This window comes from Biomphalaria glabrata, chromosome 4, assembly GCF_947242115.1.
Source record: "Biomphalaria glabrata chromosome 4, xgBioGlab47.1, whole genome shotgun sequence".
NCBI lineage: Eukaryota > Metazoa > Mollusca > Gastropoda > Planorbidae > Biomphalaria > Biomphalaria glabrata.
In genome coordinates, this window is record NC_074714.1 from 10424586 (window position 1) to 10450647 (window position 26062).

Here is a 26062-nt window from a genome sequence, read left to right on the forward strand (position 1 = left end):
AACAGCGATTTTCTCCTCACTCTGAAACTGATGACATAATTTTATATGGGTGTGTTGTCATTCAAGAAAGTATTTTTTCTTGATTTCAACTTTATTTCGTAGCCGTAGCTTAGTTTTTTAAACAATCGTTCGTTTGTAGTAAGCCTAGAGGGGAATGAGAGGGTGGGGAACGTCCACGTCAACGCGTGGAAAAGTTGTCACGTGACTTTTTAACAATTCTTTCCGGCTTTATGGACTTGAGAGTTCTGTCTTAGTTTATGTTGCTGACGAGTGACTACAATTAGACACCGAAATTAACCATGGCCAGTAAGTCTACCATTTTCTCTTTTATCTATAAACAATCATACATTACCTTATCTACCTTTTTGTTGATTGTTGTTTGGGATTTTTTTACTTAAACAAAAGAAATAGGTCTGAGCTACTCATGATCTGTACTGTTAGTGTTGTTGTTCATTGGAGTGTGTTGTCCAGCCTTCCTACGTGGCTAGTTTTCAGCATGATTACTCTATGATATGGATAATGGAGATACATAGATTCTAGATCTAGATTATATTTTCATTGAGCTTATACCAGATTTAGTCAGTTTGATATATTAAGCTTAATATTTCATTAGATTATAGACTATAAAATTGATAGTTGTATTTTAATTTCAAAATTCACAATTCAAGGAGAGTTGACATTTAATGATTTATTATGATTTATTAAATCATTTATCATTTTAAAAATTTCAGTTCGATTTCTGGAGTTTGTGAAGCCCTTTTGTGTGGTCCTTCCTGAAATAGCTAAACCAGATAGAAAGGTAAATTATAAATCTAGATTTCTAAATCTGTAGACCTAGTCTAATTAAAGCAAATAAGACAATGAGTAATAAACATATTGTTGTAAGATCATTATTTCACTTTTGCATAAATCCCTACTAGACTAGTACTAGCTAGGTTTGTATGATTAAGTTAAGTAACTTAAGTTGTAACACATGTAATTATTGTAATTAAAAAACACATCTCAATGTTAATTTTATGAATGAGAGTAATTTAAAATAAAAGACAAGTTGAATGAAATAGATGTAGTTCAAATGATGTAGCTGTAGTAATTAAAGTATTTATAATATAATTAATGTTCTCACAGTAAACAAAAAAAAAAACAACCTAAGATTTTAAAGAATAATTATCAAATGGTTAACTAAATTCAGTATTGTTTATACGTCACAATAGCAATACTAAAAAGTCGAAAATTAGATAATTTAATAGTATAGAACCTGAATCAGCAAATACTAATTATATGATCGTTTAAACTTTAATGTGTGTGTAATTTTGATTTTAAATTGCATCATAATTTTTTTTCAGATTCAGTTTAGAGAAAAGGTTCTATGGACAGCTATCACATTATTCGTGTTTTTAATTTGCTGCCAGGTAAATTTTATCGTTGCATGGTTTATTTTGAATTTTGAATAATCATCATTTATCATATCACCTCTGCCTGTCATGATAATGCTGTAATGAGCCTTAATCCTCCACTATTTGTTTTTTAGCTTTTTGTAGAATATTCTTTAACCCTATTTTTGTGCAATGTGATCTGATGAGGTACCCAAAATATCAATATACATTTTTTTTTCATAACCTTAAGCCTAATCATACATAGATATTCCATGTGCTGTTTCTGACTGAAAAAGCTAACTTTGAAATATATTTCTAAAATCTGTTTTTGTTTCTTATCTTAGATTCCCTTGTTTGGCATTGTGTCATCAGATTCAGCTGATCCATTTTATTGGATAAGAGTTATCCTTGCCTCCAACAGAGGTATTTTATTCTTTGTTTAATGGTAAACTTTTGTTATTTAGAACTGATTTGACTCCACAAATGCCATGAACCAAATGCTGTAAAGAGTTATTTCAATAGGCAATGTGTCTATTAGAAAGTTGCAGTATATTTCAAGAATCATACTTAATGTATCTCATTTTATTTCATAAAGAAATTTTCAAGTACCTTAAGTTTTAGTTTAAAATTGGAAATTATACTTAATGATGTCAGTTTGGAATATAATATAGATTATATAAAGCCAGTTGTTCTTATATTGTTTTATCGTTATAAAGCATTAATTCATCCATAAATAATTCAAGACATTTTTCTAAAAACCATTTAGGAACTTTGATGGAACTTGGTATCTCTCCAATTGTGACTTCATCTTTGATCATGCAACTTTTAGCTGGTGCCAAAATTATTGAAGTTGGAGACACACCTAAAGACAGGGCATTGTTCAATGGCGCTCAGAAATGTATGTTGGCTATAGCGAAACTCTTAACTAGCTTATTGTATCATTATAGCAAGTGTGATAAGCCTTGTATTTGTTTTCTTAGTAAGAAACAAAAAAAAAGTTTCTTAAATGCTAAAATATATTCTCAGTATTTGGCATGGTGATAACTGTGGGCCAAGCCATTGTCTATGTCATGACTGGCATGTATGGTGACCCTGCTGATATTGGTGCTGGTGTTTGCTTGCTGATCATTATACAGGTAGGTGTATCGATTTTCTCAGATTTCTAGAGTTGTTATTTTAAAAGTTTTATTAAGTCTAGAGAAAAAAAAAGCTAATGCAAAGATGTAAAAAAAAAATTATCATTTCAGCTTTTTGTTGCTGGTATTGTGGTCTTACTTCTGGATGAGTTACTGCAGAAAGGTTATGGACTTGGCTCAGGAATTTCTCTCTTTATTGCAACAAATATCTGTGAAACAATTGTCTGGAAAGCCTTTAGCCCAGCAACAGTTAATACAGGACGTGGTAAGAATGTCAAAATGATTGCATTTAAATTTAAAAAAAAAAAGATTTTAATTATATATGTAGGTTATTAAATTTTGAAGATGATTATGCTTTAAAATTAGGATCATAGTTATTTTTGATCAGATTGATTTTTACCAAGCTTTATGTTCCTTGTACAGGTACTGAATTTGAAGGTGCAGTGATTGCTCTATTCCATTTATTGGCCACAAGACAGGATAAAGTCAGGGGTCTCCGTGAAGCATTTTACAGACAAAATCTGCCCAATTTAATGAATCTATTGGCTACAGTTCTAGTCTTTGGCATAGTGATATACTTCCAAGTAAGTTTATTATAAATTTTTGTAGTTATGATAAAAGCAACATATTTTTTTTAAAATTTATGTTGCAATTTTCCAGTTATGTGAGTTATTTGAATTAATATTTCTACATTTGGACAAATATAATAAGTACCAATATAAGCACCTAGTATTGAAATTTACTTTCATGAATTACAGGGCTTCAGGGTGGACCTTCCAATCAAGTCTGCAAGATATAGAGGGCAACAAACATCTTATCCTATCAAGTTGTTTTATACATCTAACATACCAATTATTCTACAGAGTGCACTAGTGTCTAACCTGTATATGATTTCTCAGGTAAAAATTTGAATATATTTAGTGCCATGCACATCCTAAATTATTATATATTATTTTTTTGCTTTATTGTGTATTCAATTTATTTACGTTCAATTTCAGATGTTGGATAACAAGTTTAAAGGAAATTTCTTTGTTAACCTTTTAGGAGTTTGGGCTGTAAGTATTTTTTGTTTGTTTTTGTTATAGTGCTTTTGCAACATTATAAGAAATCAATTAGAGTGGTTTATTACAATTTATGATCTAGTAAAATAAGCTTAATGTGTTTCAATGTCTGAAGTATAAATAAAATAGAAACTATTGATAATATATAACTGTTTATTTATTCATATAAGTATATTTATGTTAACCCTTGAGTTAGAAATGGTTGCATGAATTTTAGTTTGTGCAGCTTGTGAAACAGCAGTTGACTGAATCAACTTCAGACTGCCATAAACTATTCTGTATGATTAATTTTTATCATTAATTGTTATTTAATAAATTTAAAAAAAAAAAATATGTTTTTAGGATGTCGGTGGTGGTGGACCTGCAAGATCATACCCTATTGGTGGATTATGTTACTACTTTTCTCCACCTGAGACATTAGGTCATATTTTAGAAGATCCTGTGCATGCAGTCCTTTACATTGTCTTCATGTTGGGATCTTGTGCTTTCTTCTCTAAGACTTGGATTGATGTATCTGGATCAAGTGCTAAAGATGTAAGGACAGCTTTGGGCTTCACTTACTTTACAAATAACATATTTAGGTTAAGAAAACAGATAAGATTAGCATGGTCTAAACTTGCTTTCATTATTTATTATTAACATTTTTTTTTAGTATTGGTATGACAAAAACGAGTTAATCTAATTGCTCAGATTCTAAAATAATTTTTCTTTTGTCTAGGTTGCTAAGCAGCTAAAGGACCAGCAAATGGTGATGAGAGGTCATCGAGAGAAATCAATGATCAAGGAATTGAATCGCTATATTCCCACAGCTGCAGCTTTCGGTGGTTTGTGTATTGGAGCACTGTCTGTCTTGGCTGATTTCTTGGGTAATTTTGTTGTTTTACTTTTTTTTTCACTTAATCTAAATCAGCTTTTCCTAAACCATGCTCCATACAACACAAAGTTTGCTAAGATTTTTGAAACACTTACTTCTGTTCGACACTTAGTATAGAGCACCATTGAACGCAATATAGTGGGTTTTAGTTTTTTATTATTAGTCAGTTGGTGATAGGACTTCAAGGTATTACAGACAGAGGCTTGAATATGGCCATAACATATTAAATTTCATTCAATTGTATAAAGGTCTGGACTTTCAATTTGTTATTGAGTAGGCCTTGTACTATAGTAGGTTAAATACATCTAATATACCCGTTCAAGTGAAGATTATCTCAAATATTTCAAAGCAAATTATTGTTGTTTTGTTTCTTTTTTTTTCTACAACCATTTTGAATAAACCAAGATATTTTTTTATTTTTTTTTTTGCATTGTACAAAAAGTTGAGAACACAATCTCTAATTTCAGAAGTCAACTTAGCAATATTTAAGCTGATATCTTAGAATTTGTGATTCAAAGACCTAAAAAACAACTTGTTTTTTTTTAATTTTTATATTTTGTAATTGTTTTGTACTGACTGATGATCTATAGATTTACAAAATTTATTAGATGATAATGTTTGCAAATATGAATCAACCTAGCTAATAAACGTTTAGGAAACATTGATCTAGATGCATATGACATCTATAAATTTTTTTGTAATAACTATTTAAAACTTAACTTGCCCAGCATTAATTAAAGGTAATTCTTGAATATCTATTCAAAATGTAGTTCAATTATGTTTGCCCCATTTTAAGCCAAAACTTAACATTTATAAGAATTTCTGTCATTGGTGGTCATATTAAAACATTAAACAGTCACCTAAACAGCTTAATATTCTTTATTTCCTTTTTTAATTAGGAGGAGGAGGGTTGCTATTTTAATTATAAAGAACAGACTTTTATATCCAGCATTTTGCTGTTGAGCTGTAGGCTCTTATGCAGTCTGCTAAGGAAAAAAATAATTTTTTTTCCCACTTGTTCAGCACTGTCTTAAAGAGAGTCATTTTGGTTTGTTATGAATACTTAGCAAATCTAGAAAATTTCAATATTGCTGACTATCAACCAACTAAACACAAATTCCTGAATCATTTTAGAATTTGAATTCAATAAGGAAACTGAAATACATTTTTTTTCCCCCCTCAGGTGCCATTGGAAGCGGAACTGGAATTCTTTTGGCTGTGACTATAATCTATCAGTACTTTGAATATTTTGTGAAAGAACAGAGTGAAATGGGTGGAATGAGCACGCTACTCTTTTAAATTTGTAACATTGTCTGATACTAGTTCTTACTATTAATAGAAATATCCTGTCATATGAATGAATTCAATGTTTTTCTGTTGATTTGCTTGGTTTATTTTTGGGGTTAATGTTGAGAAAGTGGCTGTTGCTGTTGTGAGTGCTTCATATTTGACATTTAATCTTATGGTCTAAAAGGAACACAAATATTGGCACAATCAAAACTAGAGTTATTTTTCGTGCAGTGCAGGAAAAGAAGTCTTGCACTCGGAAAGTGATTGTACTGTGAGCAGCTGTATTTGTGTATTTGATTTACTTTGAAGTAATAGTGTTTTTAAAAGTGGCAAGATTTGTACTCATTTTAAGGGTATAGAATCTCACATCTTCATTAACTGTTTAGCACTGACACAGAAATTGAGATTTCATTGTATAATCTGCTGCTGTTTCTTCTGAGTTCACCACATTAACAATAGTGTACTGGACTTAAAATTGAGCATGTACATTATTAGAGATTTCCCCACCTTGAATTGACCACTGTATAGTATAGTCCTACAATTCTTTGTATTTCTGAGTTTCAAGTAAGGTGTGTGATAGAATCATGGAGTGTGAGAATATCAGTCAATAGAAGGTGACATTTACGAATGATTTTAATAAAAATATTTATGTTACAAAAAATTAAGACTTTTTTTTAATTTTTAAAAATTTGTATTAAATGTGTAAATAACTTGTTTACAACTATATCTGTTTTGAGAATCTTATTCTGTTAATAATTATATAATATATAAATGCAGGATATCTGAATATTACATTTAAACAAATCTGAATTTATTATTTAGAGACACTATATGGATAGCTAATCCTATACATATATATTTCAACATAAACTGAATGTCATTTTGGCTTTTAGGGTTCAGTGATTCGTTTTACATATTTTCAATATGAACTTGACCTAAACCAAATTGTTCTCAGATATTAAAAGTTACCAGTTTGTGATAGGTCAACTTTCATTTTCAATTACTGCAATATTATTTATAATGAAATGTAATTTTTAATAAATAAAAAAAATTAGGTACCGGGTACTGGGCTTATGATTTTTACACCATGTACCAAGAGGCTTAAATACTTTTTATAAAATATTTATTCTTATAAAATCCTCTTACCTTAACAAGAACATAACATGCAACATTTTTACCTGGTGGACATATAGACAAGTTTAACAGATTCTTTGCTGCTTTATTATTCCCTGGTTCAGAACAAATGGATGGAGCTTTATAACAGAAGAGTCTTGAGGTATGAGGATAGGTTACATGGTGTGAGAAAATGATTTGTACATCTTCAACACACTAAACCAATGTTACATGCAACTTTACTTGCTACCTCATTATCAAATGAGTGCATTCTTTTAGACAAGCTAACCTCTCACCTTTTAATACCATGACAGAAGAGTGTTTTTACTAGTACAATACTAAGTAGGCTTTAACTTTGGACATCAGGAACAAAGCATGTTAATATTGTTTAGGCAGATTGTAAGGACATCTAAAATGTCATTACCTTTTGTATTTTGCTTACTTTAAATATGAAAATAAACTTTCCGCAGTGAATTCTATTATCCCTTATGTTGAAAATATAAGAAATATTTTTTTTATCTGGATTTTTTTTTTTTTTTAGGAATATGCCATTACAGCATGAAGTTAATTTAGTCATTAATATGACCTAAGATTTAAAAGCGATATAAAAATATATAATATTTTAAATCTGTACATGTATTTACATGTACACATTTACAAAAAAAAAAAAAAACTATTAAAATTATTACTTCCAATGTTCAGCACCAATTATACTCAGTATTTGTTTTTCATAGTAGGCCTATATATAGAATACAACAATAAACACATTTTTATTATACAATATTTATTGTGAGATTGAGACTAGACTACTTGATAAATTAGTTTTAAAAAATATTGACACAAACAAAAGACAATATACTTCATTACAATGTAGAATTATAAGAAAAATCACAAACCAGCACCATGTGTATGAATAAAAAGTGGTACAAACAATTATTGTAACTAGGGTTTTTCTTGAGATTCAAAATAAATAATAAAACCTGACAAGAATGATTCAGAATGTATAACAGCATAATTTACACTATACCCCATACCACCAAATATAATGTAAAGATTCTACCCACAAAAGAAGTCAAGGGCATTTTAATCTCTTGGTGGTATCTTTATCAACACAGTTACAAATAATGCAAGGCATTTAAAACAAACAACAAAGTGTACAATTTCAAAAAGAAAAGAATGTAAAAAAAAAAAAAATCACATTCTTTTTTGTAATACACATTAACTAATACAAATTCCTAGTAGAATAAAATTCACTAATTGATGATTCTATGCATTTCCAGTGGTTTCAGTATTTTATGTGCTTTAATTACAATCTAAAAAAAATTGCACACAATGTCAATATTTCAAGTCATCAGCAGTGGCCTGGAGAAACTAATAAGCCCAGCCATAAGTTGATAGTGCTAAGTTTTGTTCATATCTGTCATGTGAGTATTAAGCAACCATTAATTCAAATGTAATAATAATCTGCATTCAATATTATTATTTTTTGTGTAAATCTTTTTCCAATAACATCCGAACTTATAAGTGAAAAAAACAAAAAAAATCTCATTACAAATGTTCCTTCAAAAGTGAAGAAAAAAAGTCCAACATCTTAATCTAGTCATGCATGTTAATTAGAGATGGATAAGTCATTGGTTTTCCTGGCTAATTCAGGTAACCCACTCCATGCGCCAAAGGCACTAGGGAAGAAGGAGCGCTTGAACAAATTTGTCTTGCATATAGAATACGAAATGTGTCTTAATCTTTGGGTCACTATCAAATCATCCTTCTGGGCTTCAAATTTCCATGAGACAAAAATGTGAATATTAAACAGGAAATAAAGAAATACAAAGCAATCAGTAGTGAATAGAATAAAAGAAGGTTGATACATAGATCATGTATAATATATAATGATGTGTAAATAAGTTTGCACTAACCAAAATAATTAAGTACAGAAGCAAAATTTGTTTTCACCATGTTAAATCACTGAATACTAAGCCAAGCATATAAACTTGTCAACAAAGTTATGTCACTGTTTTAACCAAAGATGACTAGAGACTTTCATATAATACAATATCGTGCACTTTGTGAGTATTATGACTAAAAGCTTGGCAGTTCAAGAAATTATTTAAGCATAGACCAGCACCATTATCTTTCAAGAAGAGATGTTTTAAAATCTGTATTAGGCTGCCAGAGCTGCCTCAAACTGTAGGCACTTCTGACCTTCCTTAACAACAGTTATTGATCTCCATGGGCGACCACTGCCTCTCAAATAATTCTGTTGAGAAAAGACAAATCCTTATATATGAACATATTTTTTTGTTTAATAAATTTATGAAGTATATTGGTCTACTTCTAATTTGAAATTATAAGTGGTAATAGCAACATCCTTCAATGGAACTGCCTGCATTATTACATACACTTTTGGCCCATAAAATCTAGTATCCCTTACCTACACCTTAAAAAAACAATCTTTAATATTATAAATGTATAACATTACCTATTCTTCATACATATAAAGTGTTATGACATGATTAGAATTTAGTATTTGTTTCGGGAATAAGGGGAAAGTTTTACTTAGCGTCAAGTGATGTGACAGATTTTAAAAAAGAAGAACGCTCTAAGTTACGCTACAAAGAAGATGCTTTGTGTGAAGCAGTAGAAATAACAAATAATAGATATACGGCTTTACTGAAAGACATTGGACAGATCCCTTTTTTAAGTATTAAAGTATTTATGATTGTTTGATACTAGGGTCGACTACATATATTGATTGTTTGGCATTTCGCCGGTGTTCCTGATTTAGTTGAAGGTTACCTCATGATCATTGCATTGATTACATTCGACACAGCGGAAGAGCCATAGCAAAAGACATGCATTCATGCAACTTTATTGTATTTTTTTAAAGAAGAAAAAAGGAAATAACAGATTGTTTTTATAAAGTGTTTACAATGGCAATTTATATACCAAATAGTGTTGATGAGTGCTAAAAACGTAAGTTTGGGCAATTAAACATGTATATTCCAGCTTTATGAAAACCTATTGACATGAATGTGAAAAAATTACTGATTAGTGAAAATTAACAGCTGCAGTTTTTATCATAAAAGGTACTTAGTTGTTCTTGATACAAAGTAAGTAATAAAAGATTAGATTATAATTTTTCATCTAGAACAAGCGGGAAAATTAGTGATAAATGAATCAGTGAATTTGTCAGTAAGTTAGTATGGTAGTATGTGGAAGGGGGTGTGGTAAAGCGCTTGGCTTCTGAACCGAGGGGCCTAGTGTTTGAATTCCAGTGAAATTTTAAATTTCAGGATTTTTTAGGGTGCCACTGAGTCCACCCAACTCTAATGGGTACCTGACATTAGTTTCGGGAAAAGTAAAGGTAATTGACATTGTGCTGGCCATACAAACCCTCATTAACTGTGGGCCACAGAAACAGATGACCTTTATATCATATGCTCTATAAATTGATAAGTCAGAAAGGAGTAGTTTACTTTTACATATGTGGAAACAGTTTGCATACATAACTTTAGGAAACAACAGGTTTTTCAAAAAGACAAAAAGTAGATGCTATGGTGAAAGCTCTATTGAACTTCCAAGTTGTTTTTTTTGTTAGATGTAAAGGTGAGAGATAGAAATGCAGCTCACCAAACTAAAGGTAACAACAGAGCAACTACTAAGTGGTATTCATATACAGTTTTGATTTATAGTACACTAGAAAATGTAGATACTAGAATAACTTTGTACGGCTAAAATTTTTGGGATAATTGAAAAAAACAAAACAATATTTATTCCTACAAGGATGATCATGATGCCATATCTCTATTTCCCTAACCTAATTTTTTTGTGATAACATTATTATCACTTTATACATAGGATCCAGAAAGTTATTAACTAATCTAAATCTGAATGAAAGAAACCACATTGTAATACAGACCAGGCAAAACTATGTTTAAAATTGGTGTAAACAAATAAAAATGCTGTTTTTTTTTAAGATATCCAACTAAATGTTTGAAATAAAACAGAGTTTGATTTAATGTTGGGCTTATTCTTTGCTGTAGAGCTTAGTCAAAACTTCAAAATTCTAATGCAGAATTATTTAATTCTGATAGAATGCTATTTCAAAATGTTTTTTTTTATGAGGTGACATTTAAACTGTCGACCTTTCACATTGTTTCTAATTGTATTGATGTCTTTCTATAGTTATAAAGCATGGTACAAACAGGAACATAGTATTTACATGAGCACAAGACTCACATTAGCATGATTGTCTAGTACTTACATGGTGTATAGTACTAGGATGAACTTAGTACTTACATGAGCATATGGTAGGCCATTTCTTTTCTCTGCAGCTGATGCATTGCCTCCCACCCAAACAAAAACTGTTTCACCACTGTCACAAATAAAGACATCCTAAACAGAAACATACAAAACAAAAAAAAATCATCAACAAAGCTAGAAAAACTTAATGCTTGGAGTAAAAGGCTCTTCTCAAAGACATGATGTGGTGTCATGAAAGTCAAAAGAAAGCCAGTAGGCCAAATACCTATCTGGATATTGGAGAGATAAAATAGTCTTTTCTAATGAAATATGAATTTATTAAGATTAAATACTTAAAAAACAATAATTATTTAATCTGTAGGATGCACATTTTATTAAACATTTAAACAATCTTTTATTTTTATAAGGGAAGGGGCTTCATCATTACTTCCTTTGTAATTTTTTTCTCTTTGACTGATATACAAATATACCAAATGAATTAGGAGGAAAAAAACATGATTAAATTTCTTTAAAATGATATTTTTTGTGAACAAATATATTATTTAAAAACGACACTGCATTGTAATTTTAACATTTTGAAAAATGTAGGCCTATTGCCTCAACAACAAATATCTTGACTGCATAAACTCAGCATCATAAATGACTGTTAGTCTCAATATTTCTGTCCAGGATTGAAACTTAACAAACAAGTGTTTTATTATATTATTTAAATACATTTTGATTGATACCTTACTAATTTTATTTTTGAAAGATTTTTCAAAATAAATGTTTTAGTTTTTTTTAGTTCAGAATTAATTAAAAAAGAATTGAGCTTTAGAAAAAAAAAATTGTTGTACTTGCAACGTAAAAAAAAATTCCATTTAAATATCTGATCCAACAAAAGTTTTATTTCAAGATATACTTGTAATAAAGACATACTTACTTTCAGCTTTCTTAATAAACATGACTAAACTTTTTACAGTTATTTTAATAATAATCAATTAATACCACATCACTATGGCAACAGCCTGAAAATGCCAGTATTTATCTCTAAAACAAACAACAAGCACTTAAAAAAATAAAATAAAACTAATATAAACAAAACAAATGTTGGTGTAACCCTTAACTAGCAACATTACATTAAGTGTGCACTGTCCAGAGCAGTGCTGTAACATAAAGAAATAACTTCCTCATTGCACTGAAAAAGATTAAGGACAAGAGAAAATAATAGATTTAGAGTTTGTGGAAAGCACAGTAAATTAAAAAGCCAGATACTAATAAAGGCAGATCATCTCGGTTAAGGAGTCTATTTGCTGTAAGGTAGAGCAAGCAAGTGGTTCTGTGTTCCAGACTAAAGATAGTGTGTGGCACCTGACTCTGACCCATTAAAGCTGGATGGATTCAGAGACAGCCAAAGATCCCGAAATTAAAAATCCCAGATTCAGACGCCAAGCGCTTTACCACTCAGCCACCGCACCTCCATTGAAAGCTGTGCAAGATTCAAATTAAGTGGCAGAGACAAACTCAAGATATCTTTGTTGTTTTATTACCAACACATTATGCTTCATTATAAATAAATTTCATGCTACAATAGAATAAATTTTTTTGAGTCTATTCTAAGTTTATTTTACTTACATCTGACTTCAAATCACTAAGGTTGAAATCTCCTTCTTTGATTAGATCAGTCTGAGAAGTCTCTGTATTGACTCTGATGATGTAAAATGATAAAAATAAAAAAAAATAAAAATGCAAACATAAATTTTAATCCTATTAATTCTTTGAATAAATTAAAAAGCACAACCAAAGCCCTATGCAATTTTAAAATCATAAACTGAATAGTTTTAATCATGAAAAAAAAAAAAGATACCTTAGTAACTTTTTATCTTCAACGCCATCATCATCATCATCATCGTCATCAAGTTGTTTGTCCAGTTTCTCCCAAAACTCATGCTGCAAGAGGTGAGTGACAAGTAGGCTTACTTGAGATTATGTTTAGAAAGAATTAGTTTGAATATGATTTGATTATTTATTAAGTCCAATTCCTCCCAACATTAACTACTTACAGATTTAGGAACACTTCCACCATCAAGAACTTGTGAGACTGCCTCACCTCTTTGGCTTTTAAGGTTCCCAATGTATTGCATAGCCTAAATAGCAGAATTAAGATTACTCAGTTCATTAAGCATAATAAATTACAAATACATTTTATTTAGTTTAGTAGTTTGCAAAAGTATAGCTAAATAGCTTTTTAGAATATCTTTTTTTTTAATCTTACCTATTTTTTTTTCACAATTATAAGCTTGCTATGAATAATGAACAAATGTTTCACTAACTAAGTCCTAAACTAATATAGAAATTATTAAATTTATAAGCAAATTGTTACTTTTTTTAAAAGTAGTTTTCATTATAGAAAAGATAACTGAAATATCTTCAAGTATAAAAAATAAAAACCTTAATAGCTCTACAAATTTAATTAGTACAAATTAAATTCTAATAGGAATCTTCTTTCCAACCTTTGAGCGCTCACGTGCACTTGATTCCTCTCCATTGTATTGATAGATCTTAAGCCCAAGGTCCAGAATGAATACATCACCGGGTACAACCAATGAAGCTACACGAGGGATCTATCGATAAGACAAAAAGATAGGCACCTTTAATGTAAACAATTGGAAGCAAACTGACAAAACTAATGGAGTATGCATAGATAGAAAGGAGCATATTTTTTAAACTTAGAAAAAAAGCATCATCTTTCCAGATCATTTTGATTAAATTATGATATTTGCAGTAACATATTAAAAAAAACAACAACATTTTTTTGAAATTATGTTTTAAAAAAAAAAGGGGGCTCAGCCAAAAATTATTTTCTCTCTAACTTATTTCCCAGCAAAATAAAAAAATGTCAACAAATACTAATAAAATTTTATAGAAAGTCGACAGATTTTCTTCAGTGTTAAAGGGAAACTCCAATGTTTTTCAAATTTACATTATTGACATTTTTAAAATTCTGCGTAAAAAGTTGTAATGGTAAAAGTTTTACTATTTTTTATTTAAATGCTTAGAAATATTTATATTTAATAAATTAGAAAGCCAACAATTCTTGACACTAAAAAAAAAAAAGGGCTTGAGATTTTTTTTTAGGTTGAGCAGGGATGTTGCTAGTAAATTAGTTGACTTTACTATTCCAGAGCTAGTACTGTAGTAGAAGTATTTGAACTTTCTTTTGAAAATAAATATATCAACAGGCAGACAGATGATTTTTAATAAGTTTCAAACAGGTTTAATTTTTCAAAATGATGGCCTTCTCTATATTCTGGAATTTAATATTTGATTTAGCCTGGAATATGGGTTTCATCATAGCAGTCCATATGAAAGTAAAAAAAAAAATAACTGCCTGGTTTGTTGGTATGAGTTTGTGCCCAGCTCACCATTACCCCCTGATGTCCCGCAGGAGATTTGGGCTAAGGTGTAATTATCTGCATTTCTGAAGGAACTTATAGAAAAACAAAAGTTAAAATACAGAAATTGTATAAATACCTCTCTAACAGCAACGCGTCCATTTTGATCTGATGCAAATTTAAATAGTCTGGGTTCATAGGTTTCAGGTGTAACATGGCGGAAACCACTTGCAGCACCACCTTCCATTGTGCTGTGAAAATTGTATTTTGGTAATAAAACTGAAGAGCTGATGGTAAGAATAACAATAATCTTGCTTTTTATTCTTTACAAACTATTAAGTTGAGACAAACAAAAAATTTAATTACGTGATTCCTTGTGGAAAGTAAGACTTAAAAAGACTACTTTCATGACCTTGACATTCTCGATGTTGAACTGGTACATCATCAAGATAGGTATCTAGTTCTACAGTCTTATAGGCAGCAGTACCATACTCATCCTTATATAAAAATATAGGATTTACAAAAAAAATCAAATAAAATTTTATTAATAGGATGATCATAGAAATGTGTTTTTCATTAATCAGGTAAATATAACAAAAACCTTAATCTATGATGCCATAAATACTATTAGAAAGATGATTTCCTGATAGGGAGAGAACAAACTGTAATAATAAATGGCTCCAAATCAACACCAATAAAACTCAGGTGTACCCCAAGATTCTGATCTACATTATTACATATATGACCTACCAAAGCTCATTGTTTCAGAAAAAAAAAGATTATCTTATCTTATATAATACAGACGTTACTTCAAAAAAGAAGATGATTACGTCCTATGCGTCATGCATTTAGTCATGCATATTAACCAATGACTTAAATTCTGCCAAGTCACTGGTTTTCCTGGCTAGCTCAGGCAACCCATTCCATGCTCTAATAGCACTAGGGAAGAAGGAGTATTTGTACAAATTTGTCCTAGCATATGGGACGAGGAATGTGCCTTTATCTTTGTGTCTTTCAGAGTATTTTATTAAATTTTGTTTTTGTATTTGAAGATTATGGTTCAGTGTTTTATGTATGATTGCTACTTTACTTTTGAGCCTTCTGTCCTGAAGGCTTTCTAAATTTAGTGATTTTACTAAAGGTGTTACTCTAGTCAAATGTGAATATTCATTTGTTATGAATCTCACTGCTCTATTTTGTGTCTGTTCCAGTTTCTTAATGTTTAATAATGAAAAATTATCATCGAATCCCATTATTAAAAAATCAAAGTGACACCATTAGTAAAATCAACTAAATTTAGAAACCTTACAGGACAGAAGAGTAAAAAGTAAAGTAGCAATAATACATAAAACACAGAACCATAAATACTGATTAAGCAAATGTATAAATCTACTAATATAATATTATAATTCTCTATGTCGCCCAACCATGCGGGACACCATGCACGCCAAGAAAACTCTTATTTCTGCAAGTCAGACTAGAGTTACTCAATGTGACATTCCCTGCGACAGAGAGTGTGGCAAAGAAAAAAAAAAGGGGGGGGGGGGAATTAGTAATCTTCTTCTTCTCCTTTTGTATATATAATTCCCTACATCGCTAAACAACGCATGACACCATGCACGCACGTCAACTTTCTAACCCTCCTCCCGCCTGTACCCATGCCTTCCTCATTATCCAGGCATGCCCACCCCATTAGGACAACTGTGTCTTTCAGGATGTGTTCACACGTCAATAAATAGCAGTGTATGATACGCCACGAGTCGGAAAGTATTATAATAATAGGCCTTTATATTTAGACAATGTGCAAAATGTTCCTGAACATTAATTTATTAAACTCTGGAATAATATGATCCCCTACATGTGGAAATATCCAAAGATATATGCACATTCAAGATAAATGCTTTGGTTGTCTGGAAAGATTTAAATTTATTTCTTTTTATACTTTGAAAAATTACAGCAGTCAAATTAGAGTTTCCCAGTAAGGCCAACAAGCTACATCAACTTTCTAGGAAAATTGTTAGAGCCATTTTCGAGATGTCCACCTAGTTTTTTTTTAGTCTTTGAGCCCATGTTTTAGGTTTTAGTTTCCATGAAGGTACAAATTTAAAATAAAGTATTGTAAAAACAATACCTAATAAAATACTCAGAAAGACACAAAGGCACATTTTTTATTCCACATGCTAGGACAAACTTAAGTCCTCCTTCTAGTGCTCTAAGATAAGATGATTACCTGGCTACTATTTTTTCCAATCCAAAAATGAACATCATGAAGCAAGTTGTCGCCATCTTGATCTTTATAAGTCTGAAACGTTTATATCAATGTTTAAAGACTGTCATAATGTTTTTCAAAATTACGTATTGATTTCAAAAGCAACAAAAGTTTGAAATTATTAGCTTACATTAAGAACTATATAGGAATCACCATTGTAGAATTCACCATAATCCTCTTTTGGCCAGTCTTTGACTTGAAATTGCTGATACAAATAACAAAGCAAGACATTACGAATGATAAATGATAAACATTTTTTTCCTAAACAATAATGCCAACCAATTTTCATAATAAAACTTTTAAAATACCCCCACCCCCCAGAGATTTTACTGTCATCATAAACTACAATAACTTAATTTGAAAAAACAATTGAATAAACAACCTTAGACAAGAACTTAGATAGTTTTCTGGTTTATTCCTGAAAAGATCTTTAAAAAAAAAAAAGAAAATATTGGGACATAATTTAGAGGAAAAAAAACAAAAAAAAAACAAAACTTTTTGATCATTTAATAAAAAAGGAAATTTTTGTACAAAATTTTGAAAATCTGGGTATGTACTTTCAAAGGGATAGGCAATGATTCAGTACACTAGTGCTTCAAATGGGTGGAGAAATGAATGTCCTATTTCACAATAGACATTTGAAATTTGTTCTAGGGAACTTGTGTGACTTCTTCAAGTAAATAAAGGAATAAGGTTTTAATGCTGCTAAATCATTAGAGTTTGCTAGAATGGTTTTATTTAATAGCAAAAAAAATTAACACTAAAAATTAAAGAAAAAACTTCACACGCTAATGCAAAAAAATTATTATTTAATTACAATATTTCTACAATTTTTATTCATTAACCAGTTTTTGATACTCCCTAGCATTGGATATTTTAATTTTTTAGCGGCCCCCGAAAGGTGAAAAGACGCTATTAGTTTTGTGCGAAATGTCTGTCCGTCCGTCCTGTTTAGATCTTGTAAACTAGAAAAGATATTGAAAATCCGACATCACAATATTTTAGACCATTGAAAATTCTGATGCTATGGCTACTTTTTTTTTTCTGAAAGCGAAAAATCTAATTTTTAAAATCAGTTATGCAAGCAGTTTTTTAAAGAGAAAAAGCTAATTAGTATGCATTATAAGTTAGACCTAATTTAAAACGAATAGTAATCTTGTAAACTTCATTTTTCTGACCTTTTTATTATTGCGGATTTATTTTTTATTTTTTTTTAGACAATTAGATCAATTATAAGACATCAGTTAGGCCAGGGGAGGCGCGGTGGCTTAGTGGTAAAGCCACCGGGTTCGAATCCTGGTGAAGACTGGGATTTTCAACTTTGGAATCTTTGGGCGCCTCTGAGTCCACTCAGCTCTAATGGGTACCTCACATTAGTTGGGGAAAAGTAAAGGCGGTTGGTCGTTGTGTTGGCTACATGACACCCTCGTTAACCGTAGGCCACAAAAACAGATGAACTTTACATCATCTGCCCTATAGACCACAAGGTCTGAAAGGGGAACTAGTTAGGCCAGGTTCACATTTAACTTTACATTCACTTTCACCTATCCTTTGATTTCCGGGACAGTTGGGACACTACACAAGATCTGTTAACCTTCTTTCTCCATTCTTATCTCTCATTTGTCTTTGATATAATTTCATTTGGATGTTCTTTCTGAAAATATTGAAGCCTGCCTTTTTACCTGCCTGGGTGGACCACTTCGGGGGCCGATTTTGAGTTTGTGTTTCCACACAAACTGTCTTTTGTAACCTTGTTTTTTCTTAATTTTCAGCAGAAATGAGTATTTTTGTTGTGCCTTAGTTTGAAAGTAAAGAGCGATAGTCATGGAGTTGTTCGCTTAACTTCTTACTTAGACTTAGATCCCCCATGCTGTTAAGCGCATTGGGCGGCAAGCTAAAGTAAAAACAACTGGAAAAATAATTTAATATTTTTTACTTCAACAATCTATAATTAAAATTATTGCTAAGCAAATGAAATACAATGGGTTGAATGTAGAATTTGAGGAAGTTAAAACCATCAATGAGCAGTATAAGGAAATAATTTTTGAACAAAAACCATCTTAAGTCATTCTGTTGTAATAATTTCTTGAGGCATCCTGTTTGCTTCTTATGGTTGATTCTTATGTGGATTGTGAGAGACAGTAGCACAAACAAGGTAACATTTAATAACTTCAAATATTAGTCTTTTTTCGATTTAGATTTTTTTCTGTGTGAAAACATCCAGACTGTGAAAAGACTGAACTGTATCACAAAAGATAGGACTACAATCATTGGGAACTAAATATACCGGTATTCACCTCAATTCTCCAGATTCTCAGTCCTGGTGCTTGACCAGCCCCCTGCCATGCAGGTTCAGTTGCAGCTGATTCTTCTGTTTAAATGTAACAACATATATTAGTAAACAAAAAATATAAGGGTGTACCAAAATAGGAAAAAAAAGCTAAATAAAAAAAATTTAAAAATCAAACAAAAAAAATAACAATGTAAGTAAAAATGTTGTCATTTATGTATTTTTCTTTTATGAGTAACCTTCTATTATTATTATTAAAAAATAGTTAATATTAAGCTTTTTTTTTCATTATCCAAAACATTGAACACAGTTAAGTACCATTTTATTGTGAAAAAGTAATGATTAATTTCTACATCATTTAATGCTGAATATAAAACAAAACTTATATATAGTTTTTAAAATAGTTATCTCCACCCCTCTCCAGAAAATAAAATTCTAAATTTGGTCAACTTACTTTTAACCTGCTTTTCAGTATCTGAGCCGAAAAGGGCCATATTGCTATCTGTCCAATCATATTTCTTTGCTTTAAGTAGCCCTGTTTTTCATACAGCATGAGAATGTTTATTAATTATTAAAATATAGAGCAACAGTATCATCAATGCCAACAGATGCATAAGGAATCAACAACTGAACATGTTATTCTGTCCAGAGCTACATAGGTCCCCCTACTGTGTCCCTTTTCCAGATATTCTTCAGTTATCTTTTAGACTCCCTTCTCTTTCTTAGTCTATATCTCAGTCCCTAAAGTAAGTGCACGTAAATGTAAAATTCTTTACGTGGCAGCTGAGAAAAGTTGTGCACAGATAGTTTTATGCTAATCACTAAGTGATTCTGCAACATTCCTGCAGAGTACCTTAGTGATCAGATCACTCAATTATGTCCACCAGAGAGTTTTGCAATCATGCACTTCTAGTTTCACAAATTTTTTTTCTCTCAAGACTTACAGTTTAGTCTTTTTAGTACTTGAGCTAAAAGTTTGGAATTGTATACCCATTAAGCTTAGACAACTGAAATGCTTCAACCTATTCAAGAAGAAGAGTGACATGTTCAAAACTTTTACCTTTTGAACTTTTTTTTGTTATGGTTTTCCCAGCACCTACATTCTATTTGTGTAAATCACTATATAAATTATTTTTTTTTGTTCTCCATATTTGTTGCAAAGTTGTTTTTTTTAATATGAAACTGTGACCATTATTTTTTACCCCACTCTTCAGATCATTAATTCCTGTGCTTGTTTTGCCTTATACAATGTTTTATTGATTTAACCTATATATTAATTCTAAGGATTTCATTATTTTCTGTATTTACCTTTAGGTTTATCATACTAGCATACTCTGCCAATCTTTCTTTTTTTTTATATATAAATATTATGCTTGCAAGCAAGCTCAGATCATCAGCAAAATCTTAGTCCATCAACTAGACTTTGGTTATTAAAATTCAGTAAAGTCAATGTAAATTTATAGATGACTTTGTGCTTCCAATTTTTCTCACTAACATCATGAAACTTTCCCCTTTTGGTATCTATTTCTCCTATGCCCATAAATCTTTTCCAATTTTGAGGATGCCATCTCTGGCAGTAATGTCTCTGATAAATAGAAAAACAAACTGGCCTGAAGATTACTTTTTGACCTCTGCAATGAAACTATATGCCATTGTTAAAGCAAATTTTTAATTGAAACGTACACTAAATCTAAAGTGAAGGCAACTTTTTCTTAATAGAACTGTTAATCTCACCATTTAAATAATCACTTCTCTTGAGTCTTGCTTTCACCGCTTAAAGAATGATCAAGTTTTATAGAATCATTTCTAACTTTACTGGGTCAACTTTGGATGCTAGATAATTCAAAATCATAATTGAGGTGGCTTAGGTAGGCAAATATCATGTAGCTAATGATCTGGACTTGAGCTCTCCCAGCACCAATAGAAATAGTGTTTCATCTTGCTAGTTTTTTCTTAATTTGCCTTAAGCTAACCCCTTTTCTTTATCCAGACTTGGCACAGATGGTAGTGAAAGTTATTGATAGAATTTAAAATTTAGATAAGCTTATAAATATTTTTTTTAAGACCATCAAAGGCAAAACACTTAAATATATTGAATCAATAAAATAAGAAATATACTTCTTTATTTTAAGCTAGTTTACTCACCTGTCATGATTAAGGTTTACTGTTAAACTTTTTGATTATAAAATTAATGTATCTGTTAAAAATATAAAGAGTTGGTTTTTTTACTTTCACATGACATTGAAGCCAAGAAGATACAAATATTATAAGACAATAACAAAAATATTATGAAAACATTTTTTTTGTTGGCCTCCTTCAGATGTAGAACAATTATGGTTCATCTCAAACACTTTTTCAGGTGACTGTGGAGCCCTATTTTGGAGAGATACTCCCGTCCACATATATCGCAGGTTAAGTTGGCTTTTGCTTTGGTGGTAGAGGAGCCAGCCATTTTTTGTATGACATGCTTTTCTTCCAGACGCTGAGGCCCATGTTTTTTCACTCTCCATAGCTTTCTTGGTCACCGTCTCTTTCCAACTAATGCGGTCTAGGGCTATGTCATACCAATGATCAATGTACACTGTTTTTAGGTCCCGTTTTATTACATCCATGTAACGGAGGTGGGGGCGACAAGTTTTTCTTGAGCCAGATGCGAGTTGCCCGTAAAGAATGATTTTTGGGATGCAATTAATTGTCTTCCATCCAGCAAACATGTCCAAGCCAGAGCAGGTGGTGTTGTCTGAGGACTGTAAAGATGCTTGGAAGGATTGCTCATGCAAGGATCTCAGTATTGCACACTCTCTCTTGCCATGTGATTTTCAAGATCCTTTGGAGGCAGAGCAAGTGGAATGATTTAGTTTTTTCTCTCTTGCTTCGCACAGGCAGTTCACGAGTCACTGACATACAGTAGCGTGCTAAGAACGCATGCCTTTTAGTCGCTGTAGTGAGCTTCAGGTTTTCCCAACCTCTTGGTCTGAGTCTATCGAAGGTTGACACAGCCTCCCCTATGCATTTTTCTAAATCTCCACTTCTAGAGACAGATCTTCAATTGTAGGAAAACATATTTAAGTAGGAACTATAAGGACAACTTTAGTTTAACAAAGTTACTTTTTTTTTTGGTGTCATTAGAAAAAAAAATATTACCATGACATGAAAAAAATTAATTAGGTCATTCTTTCATAAAATAAAAACCCTATTACAAGACAAAATATGTACACTTTAAACCTACTCAAAAGCTGACCGCCTTACAATATTACAATAGTTTGCAGTATAATAGTTCTATTTATAATAAATTTCCAAGTGAATACAACAAAATTTAAAAAAAAATTATTTCTGTACTTTAAAAAAAAAACAACAAAAAAAGAACTACACTTTGTAATAAGAAACAATATCGTCATTTAATCCTAGTCTGCCTTAGCACCTCAACCAAGATTTGCCTTTCTTCAATTGTCTGATTGAGCTGTGGATCTCTTCCTTAGTGGGTACATTGTACTTTAAAGGCAGGTCTCTTGCAGCTGGTAGTATCTCTGGTGTGTTTGTAGGAGTAGGTCTGCTCAGTACCTCCTGGAAATGCTCTTCTTCTGTCCTTCATCTTCTATCTGATCTCTGACGTATTATGTTAGGTGCTTCTGCGCTGTGTCTTATGCAGATAAGTATAACGGAGGTAACTCTCAAATAGCGAACTCAAATAATGCATGCTGATATTGAATATCGAACAAGAAGTTTAATAATAACATCAAAATAAATCTCTACGTTCATAAAAAAAGTTCCTCTCTCTAAATCTGTCCAAAGTAGCCTGTTTATGTTTTGCTATTTTTCATTAAAACCTCATCTAGTTTTTTACTAGTAGCGTCATTGTCTCTAAGTCAAAACTTCCTCTATTTACAAAACTAATAACTAATTTCTAATCATGTCATAACAATTAGCAACCTATAGCTATAATGATTTAGTATAAGTTCCTTGAAATAAGCATAGATCTACAGTTATCATAGCACGGCTTTACAGATATGCATTCCAGGTTAAGGCACAGGGATCTGATTGACTATGTCAAAAAATTACCTATGTATGGAGCAGAGAAAGCAGTTGGATTAACTAATGTATAAACTTAAAACTATTAACTGCCTAATTTTAAACATTAAATGCCTGTCAAATCTCCACAATAGCCACAATATATTATGGTATGTGTGTGAGTGTGCAAAGGTTTTTAATTATTATTTGTTTTTGCATCTAATTCATTTGACATCATTCTTTGATGAACTTGGTAATAATTGTGTTTTAATAACATATTCATAATAATTTAGTTTCTTAGTTTTTTATTTATATTTTCAAAGCCTGAGATCTCACTGGTAATCCCTGAATATTTATGTATTGAACCACTATTATAACTATCACTGTTTATTTTTTTTGTATTACCTTGTAGAGTTGTAGAAGAGTACAATACTTTTGGGCAGAGAGGGAAGGGGTGGATAAAAGTGTTATATGTTTTTTTTCTTCTAGGGTTGGTTACCCAAGTGCTATGAACTTAACTGTAAGGGTAGCCAGTGTAGATATAGAAATCTTGATCTCAGTATGGCAGACTATAGGATCTAAAGGCCAAAGCTTCGGTACCTAAGATTGTCAATGGTTTAACTATCTGTTTAAGTTGAAACTATAAAAAATGGACATCTAGATTCTCTTGTTATTAACAAATTACAGTTTGGCGCTAATGAATTAATTAAAACCACTAAATATTGACCTAACACTAACAGGCTTCAGATTCCCACGAGAATTAAACACAACCACCTTCTATAAAAAAAGGTTACACTACTTGTATTGATTTTTTGCTTTGATTTTGTTTATTTTAGTTGATATTTTAATACTAAACCATCACTTGCCACAGTGCATCCAAGGGGGTTTTGAGTTTAAAACCCCTACCAGGTGGTTTTGCAGTCAAAACCCCTCTTCTATATAACAAAAAAAATAAAATAATGCAAACAACAATCCCCAAATTTCAAGAGCATTGCTAAGGAAGATTTTGATTTTAAAACCTCCTCCGAAATCTATAAAAACCCTCTTCAATATAAGACTATCCATACATCAGTCACCAGATTCTAACCAAGAGGAGTTTTGTGTTTAAACCCCCACCCCCACCAGAGGGGTTTGCAGCTAAAAACTATCTCTTCAATACAAAAAAAAAAGCAAATTACACACTCAAAATTCTATGAGCCTAGCCAAATGGAGTCTTTAGTTTAAACCCTCTTCAGCGGGGTTTGAAGCTAAAAAATACCTCTGCAATATAAAAAAATTGAAAATTACTCAAAATGCTATGATCGTAGCCAAAGCGGGTTTTGAATTTTACCCCCCTCCAGCGGGTTTTGAAGCTAAAAACCACCTCTTCAATATATATAAAAAAAGCGAATTACACACTCAAAATTCTATGAAGAGTGTAGCCGAAGGGATTCTTTACTTTAAACCCCCCTTTAGCAGGGTTTGAAGCTAAAAAAAATACCTCTTCAATATTAAAAAAAAAAGCGAATTATGCACTCAAAATTATATGAGCGTAACCAAGCCAAGGGTGTTTTTGAGTTTAAACCCTCCTCCTCCAGAAGGCTTTTCTTTTAAAGTTTAAAGCCGCTCCAGAAGGGTTTTAGTTTAAATACACCCATACAGAGAGTTTTGAGGTTGAAAACCTCTCTCTTCAATTATATTCTAAAGCAAACTACGTCACCAAATTCTATGAACGTAGCTAAGGGGGTTATGAATTTGATAAAAAAAAAAATCCAGAGATTTTATAGTCTAAGACCCCCAAACAAATGATTTTGATGATAAAACAATTTTCTACCAGTGGTTGGGCTCAATCAGTAAAGTGCAGTGAATAGTCATCTGCCGAAAATGAAAAAGACTCAATGTGGCTCAACAATGATAACTAAGACGGATTTTATAAGTCAGTTATAGAGATTGGGTCTCAATCAAGGAAATCCTATGCCGAACTGGGAGTCTACCCCTTAGAAAGGTTAAGACAGCGTGTGGCATGAGGTTTGCGGGACATGTTCTCCGACAAAATGAATTATGCATTATATTAATTTTAAGAGTTGCGATGAAATGGAGGCCATTACGAGAAAAGCGCAAACAGGGACATCCTAGTACAACTTGGTGCCACACTTTCATGTAGGTCCTCAGAGCAGGTGGGAAGAGGCTTCAAACATCGCCAGCGACAGATTTTTGTGGAAGCAGCTTACCGCCCATGCACCGAACGACGTGGGAGGATCTAATGCAATAAGCATAGCACATAAGGTTTTTTAAATAAATTTTTAATAGCAGGATAATGCACTGTAGATACCTTAGAATATGCATTTTGTTGGCTTTCATACCGGAAATATTGTTTGGCGGCAGCGCTCTGCCCCGCGCTAGAGGAGAAAAAAAATCCCCCCCCCCCCCCAAAAAAAAACAACAATCCTGGCTACGCCCATGAGGAATATAGACATACAGATTACAGTGATGTACCTCGCTATGCCACTGATGATTATCTAGATTATAATCTAAACTAAACTCTATTCTACTCAAGTATTGATATATTTTATAATATTTATCTATATTTGTTTTCTTAACTATCATTTTAACTAAACTACCTCAAGGTAAGGCCTTTTAAGCCATTAAAAACAAAAGTTTTGGGCGTGGTCGGGTGAAATCAATTATCGTGTAATGAAAGTTTTCTTCAGAATCAGATCTAGATATATAGACTACTGCCGGTGTCCGACTCAAGACTCTGAAAATCAACAAGTCATCCTGAAAATATCGAACTAATCTTGTCATTTTATTTATTATTCTATAATAGTTTACTTTTATAAATATTTAAAAAATAAATAAGTTATATATTAACCCCACCTCCATAAACTCTTAGACTTAAAAGTGCAACCTACCGTGACGTTCCTCCGCAGGATTGTGAGTATACAAACTTGCTCTGCTCCAGTTAGCCAGACCTAGCCTCTTTTCTATAAGATTTCCAACTAAAAGGAATAGATCTAGTTCTATAAATACCA

At 31.5% G+C, this 26062-nt stretch overlaps 2 protein-coding genes across 3 annotated transcripts; one reads left to right on the plus strand and one right to left on the minus strand.

Moving 5' to 3' along the window:
* The first annotated feature begins 146 nt into the window (after positions 1–146).
* Positions 147–6395, plus strand: LOC106056540 (protein transport protein Sec61 subunit alpha). The gene is made up of 13 exons (XM_013213322.2): positions 147–306; positions 732–799; positions 1344–1409; positions 1718–1796; positions 2140–2271; positions 2400–2509; positions 2621–2774; positions 2933–3093; positions 3268–3408; positions 3508–3564; positions 3913–4104; positions 4289–4436; positions 5628–6395. Exons 1-13 carry the CDS (start codon positions 300–302, stop codon positions 5741–5743), a joined length of 1431 nt encoding a protein of 476 aa, XP_013068776.1. The 5' UTR covers positions 147–299; the 3' UTR covers positions 5744–6395.
* A 1217-nt stretch (positions 6396–7612) lies between these two features.
* On the minus strand, positions 7613–26043 carry LOC106056539 (gelsolin-like protein 1). 2 transcript variants are annotated; one of them, XM_056026534.1, is made up of 14 exons: positions 25943–26043; positions 21189–21240; positions 19498–19578; positions 19051–19124; positions 16884–16958; positions 16715–16786; positions 14851–14981; positions 14624–14735; positions 13603–13713; positions 13153–13236; positions 12957–13039; positions 12725–12797; positions 11147–11242; positions 7613–9104 (listed from the first exon to the last, which is right to left on the minus strand). In XM_056026534.1, exons 2-14 carry the CDS (start codon positions 21193–21195, stop codon positions 9009–9011), a joined length of 1095 nt encoding a protein of 364 aa, XP_055882509.1. In that variant the 5' UTR covers positions 21196–21240; positions 25943–26043; the 3' UTR covers positions 7613–9008. The 2 variants fall into 2 exon arrangements, with proteins under 2 accessions (XP_055882509.1, XP_055882510.1); XM_056026535.1 differs by lacking the exon at positions 25943–26043 and adding an exon at positions 25652–25672.
* Positions 26044–26062: the final 19 nt, after the last annotated feature.

Bases quoted from the DNA above. Each gene is read 5' to 3' on its own strand.
- LOC106056540 (XM_013213322.2), top strand. The intron at 1,410-1,717 runs GTAAATTTTATC...TTCTTATCTTAG, and splicing joins TGTTTTTAATTTGCTGCCAG to ATTCCCTTGTTTGGCATTGT. The intron at 2,510-2,620 runs GTAGGTGTATCG...TTATCATTTCAG, and splicing joins GCTTGCTGATCATTATACAG to CTTTTTGTTGCTGGTATTGT.
- LOC106056539 (XM_056026534.1), bottom strand. The intron at 12,798-12,956 runs GTATCTTTTTTT...TTACATCATCAG, and splicing joins GAAGATAAAAAGTTACTAAG to AGTCAATACAGAGACTTCTC. The intron at 11,243-12,724 runs GTAAGTAAAATA...GTTTCTGTTTAG, and splicing joins TTAGTGATTTGAAGTCAGAT to GATGTCTTTATTTGTGACAG.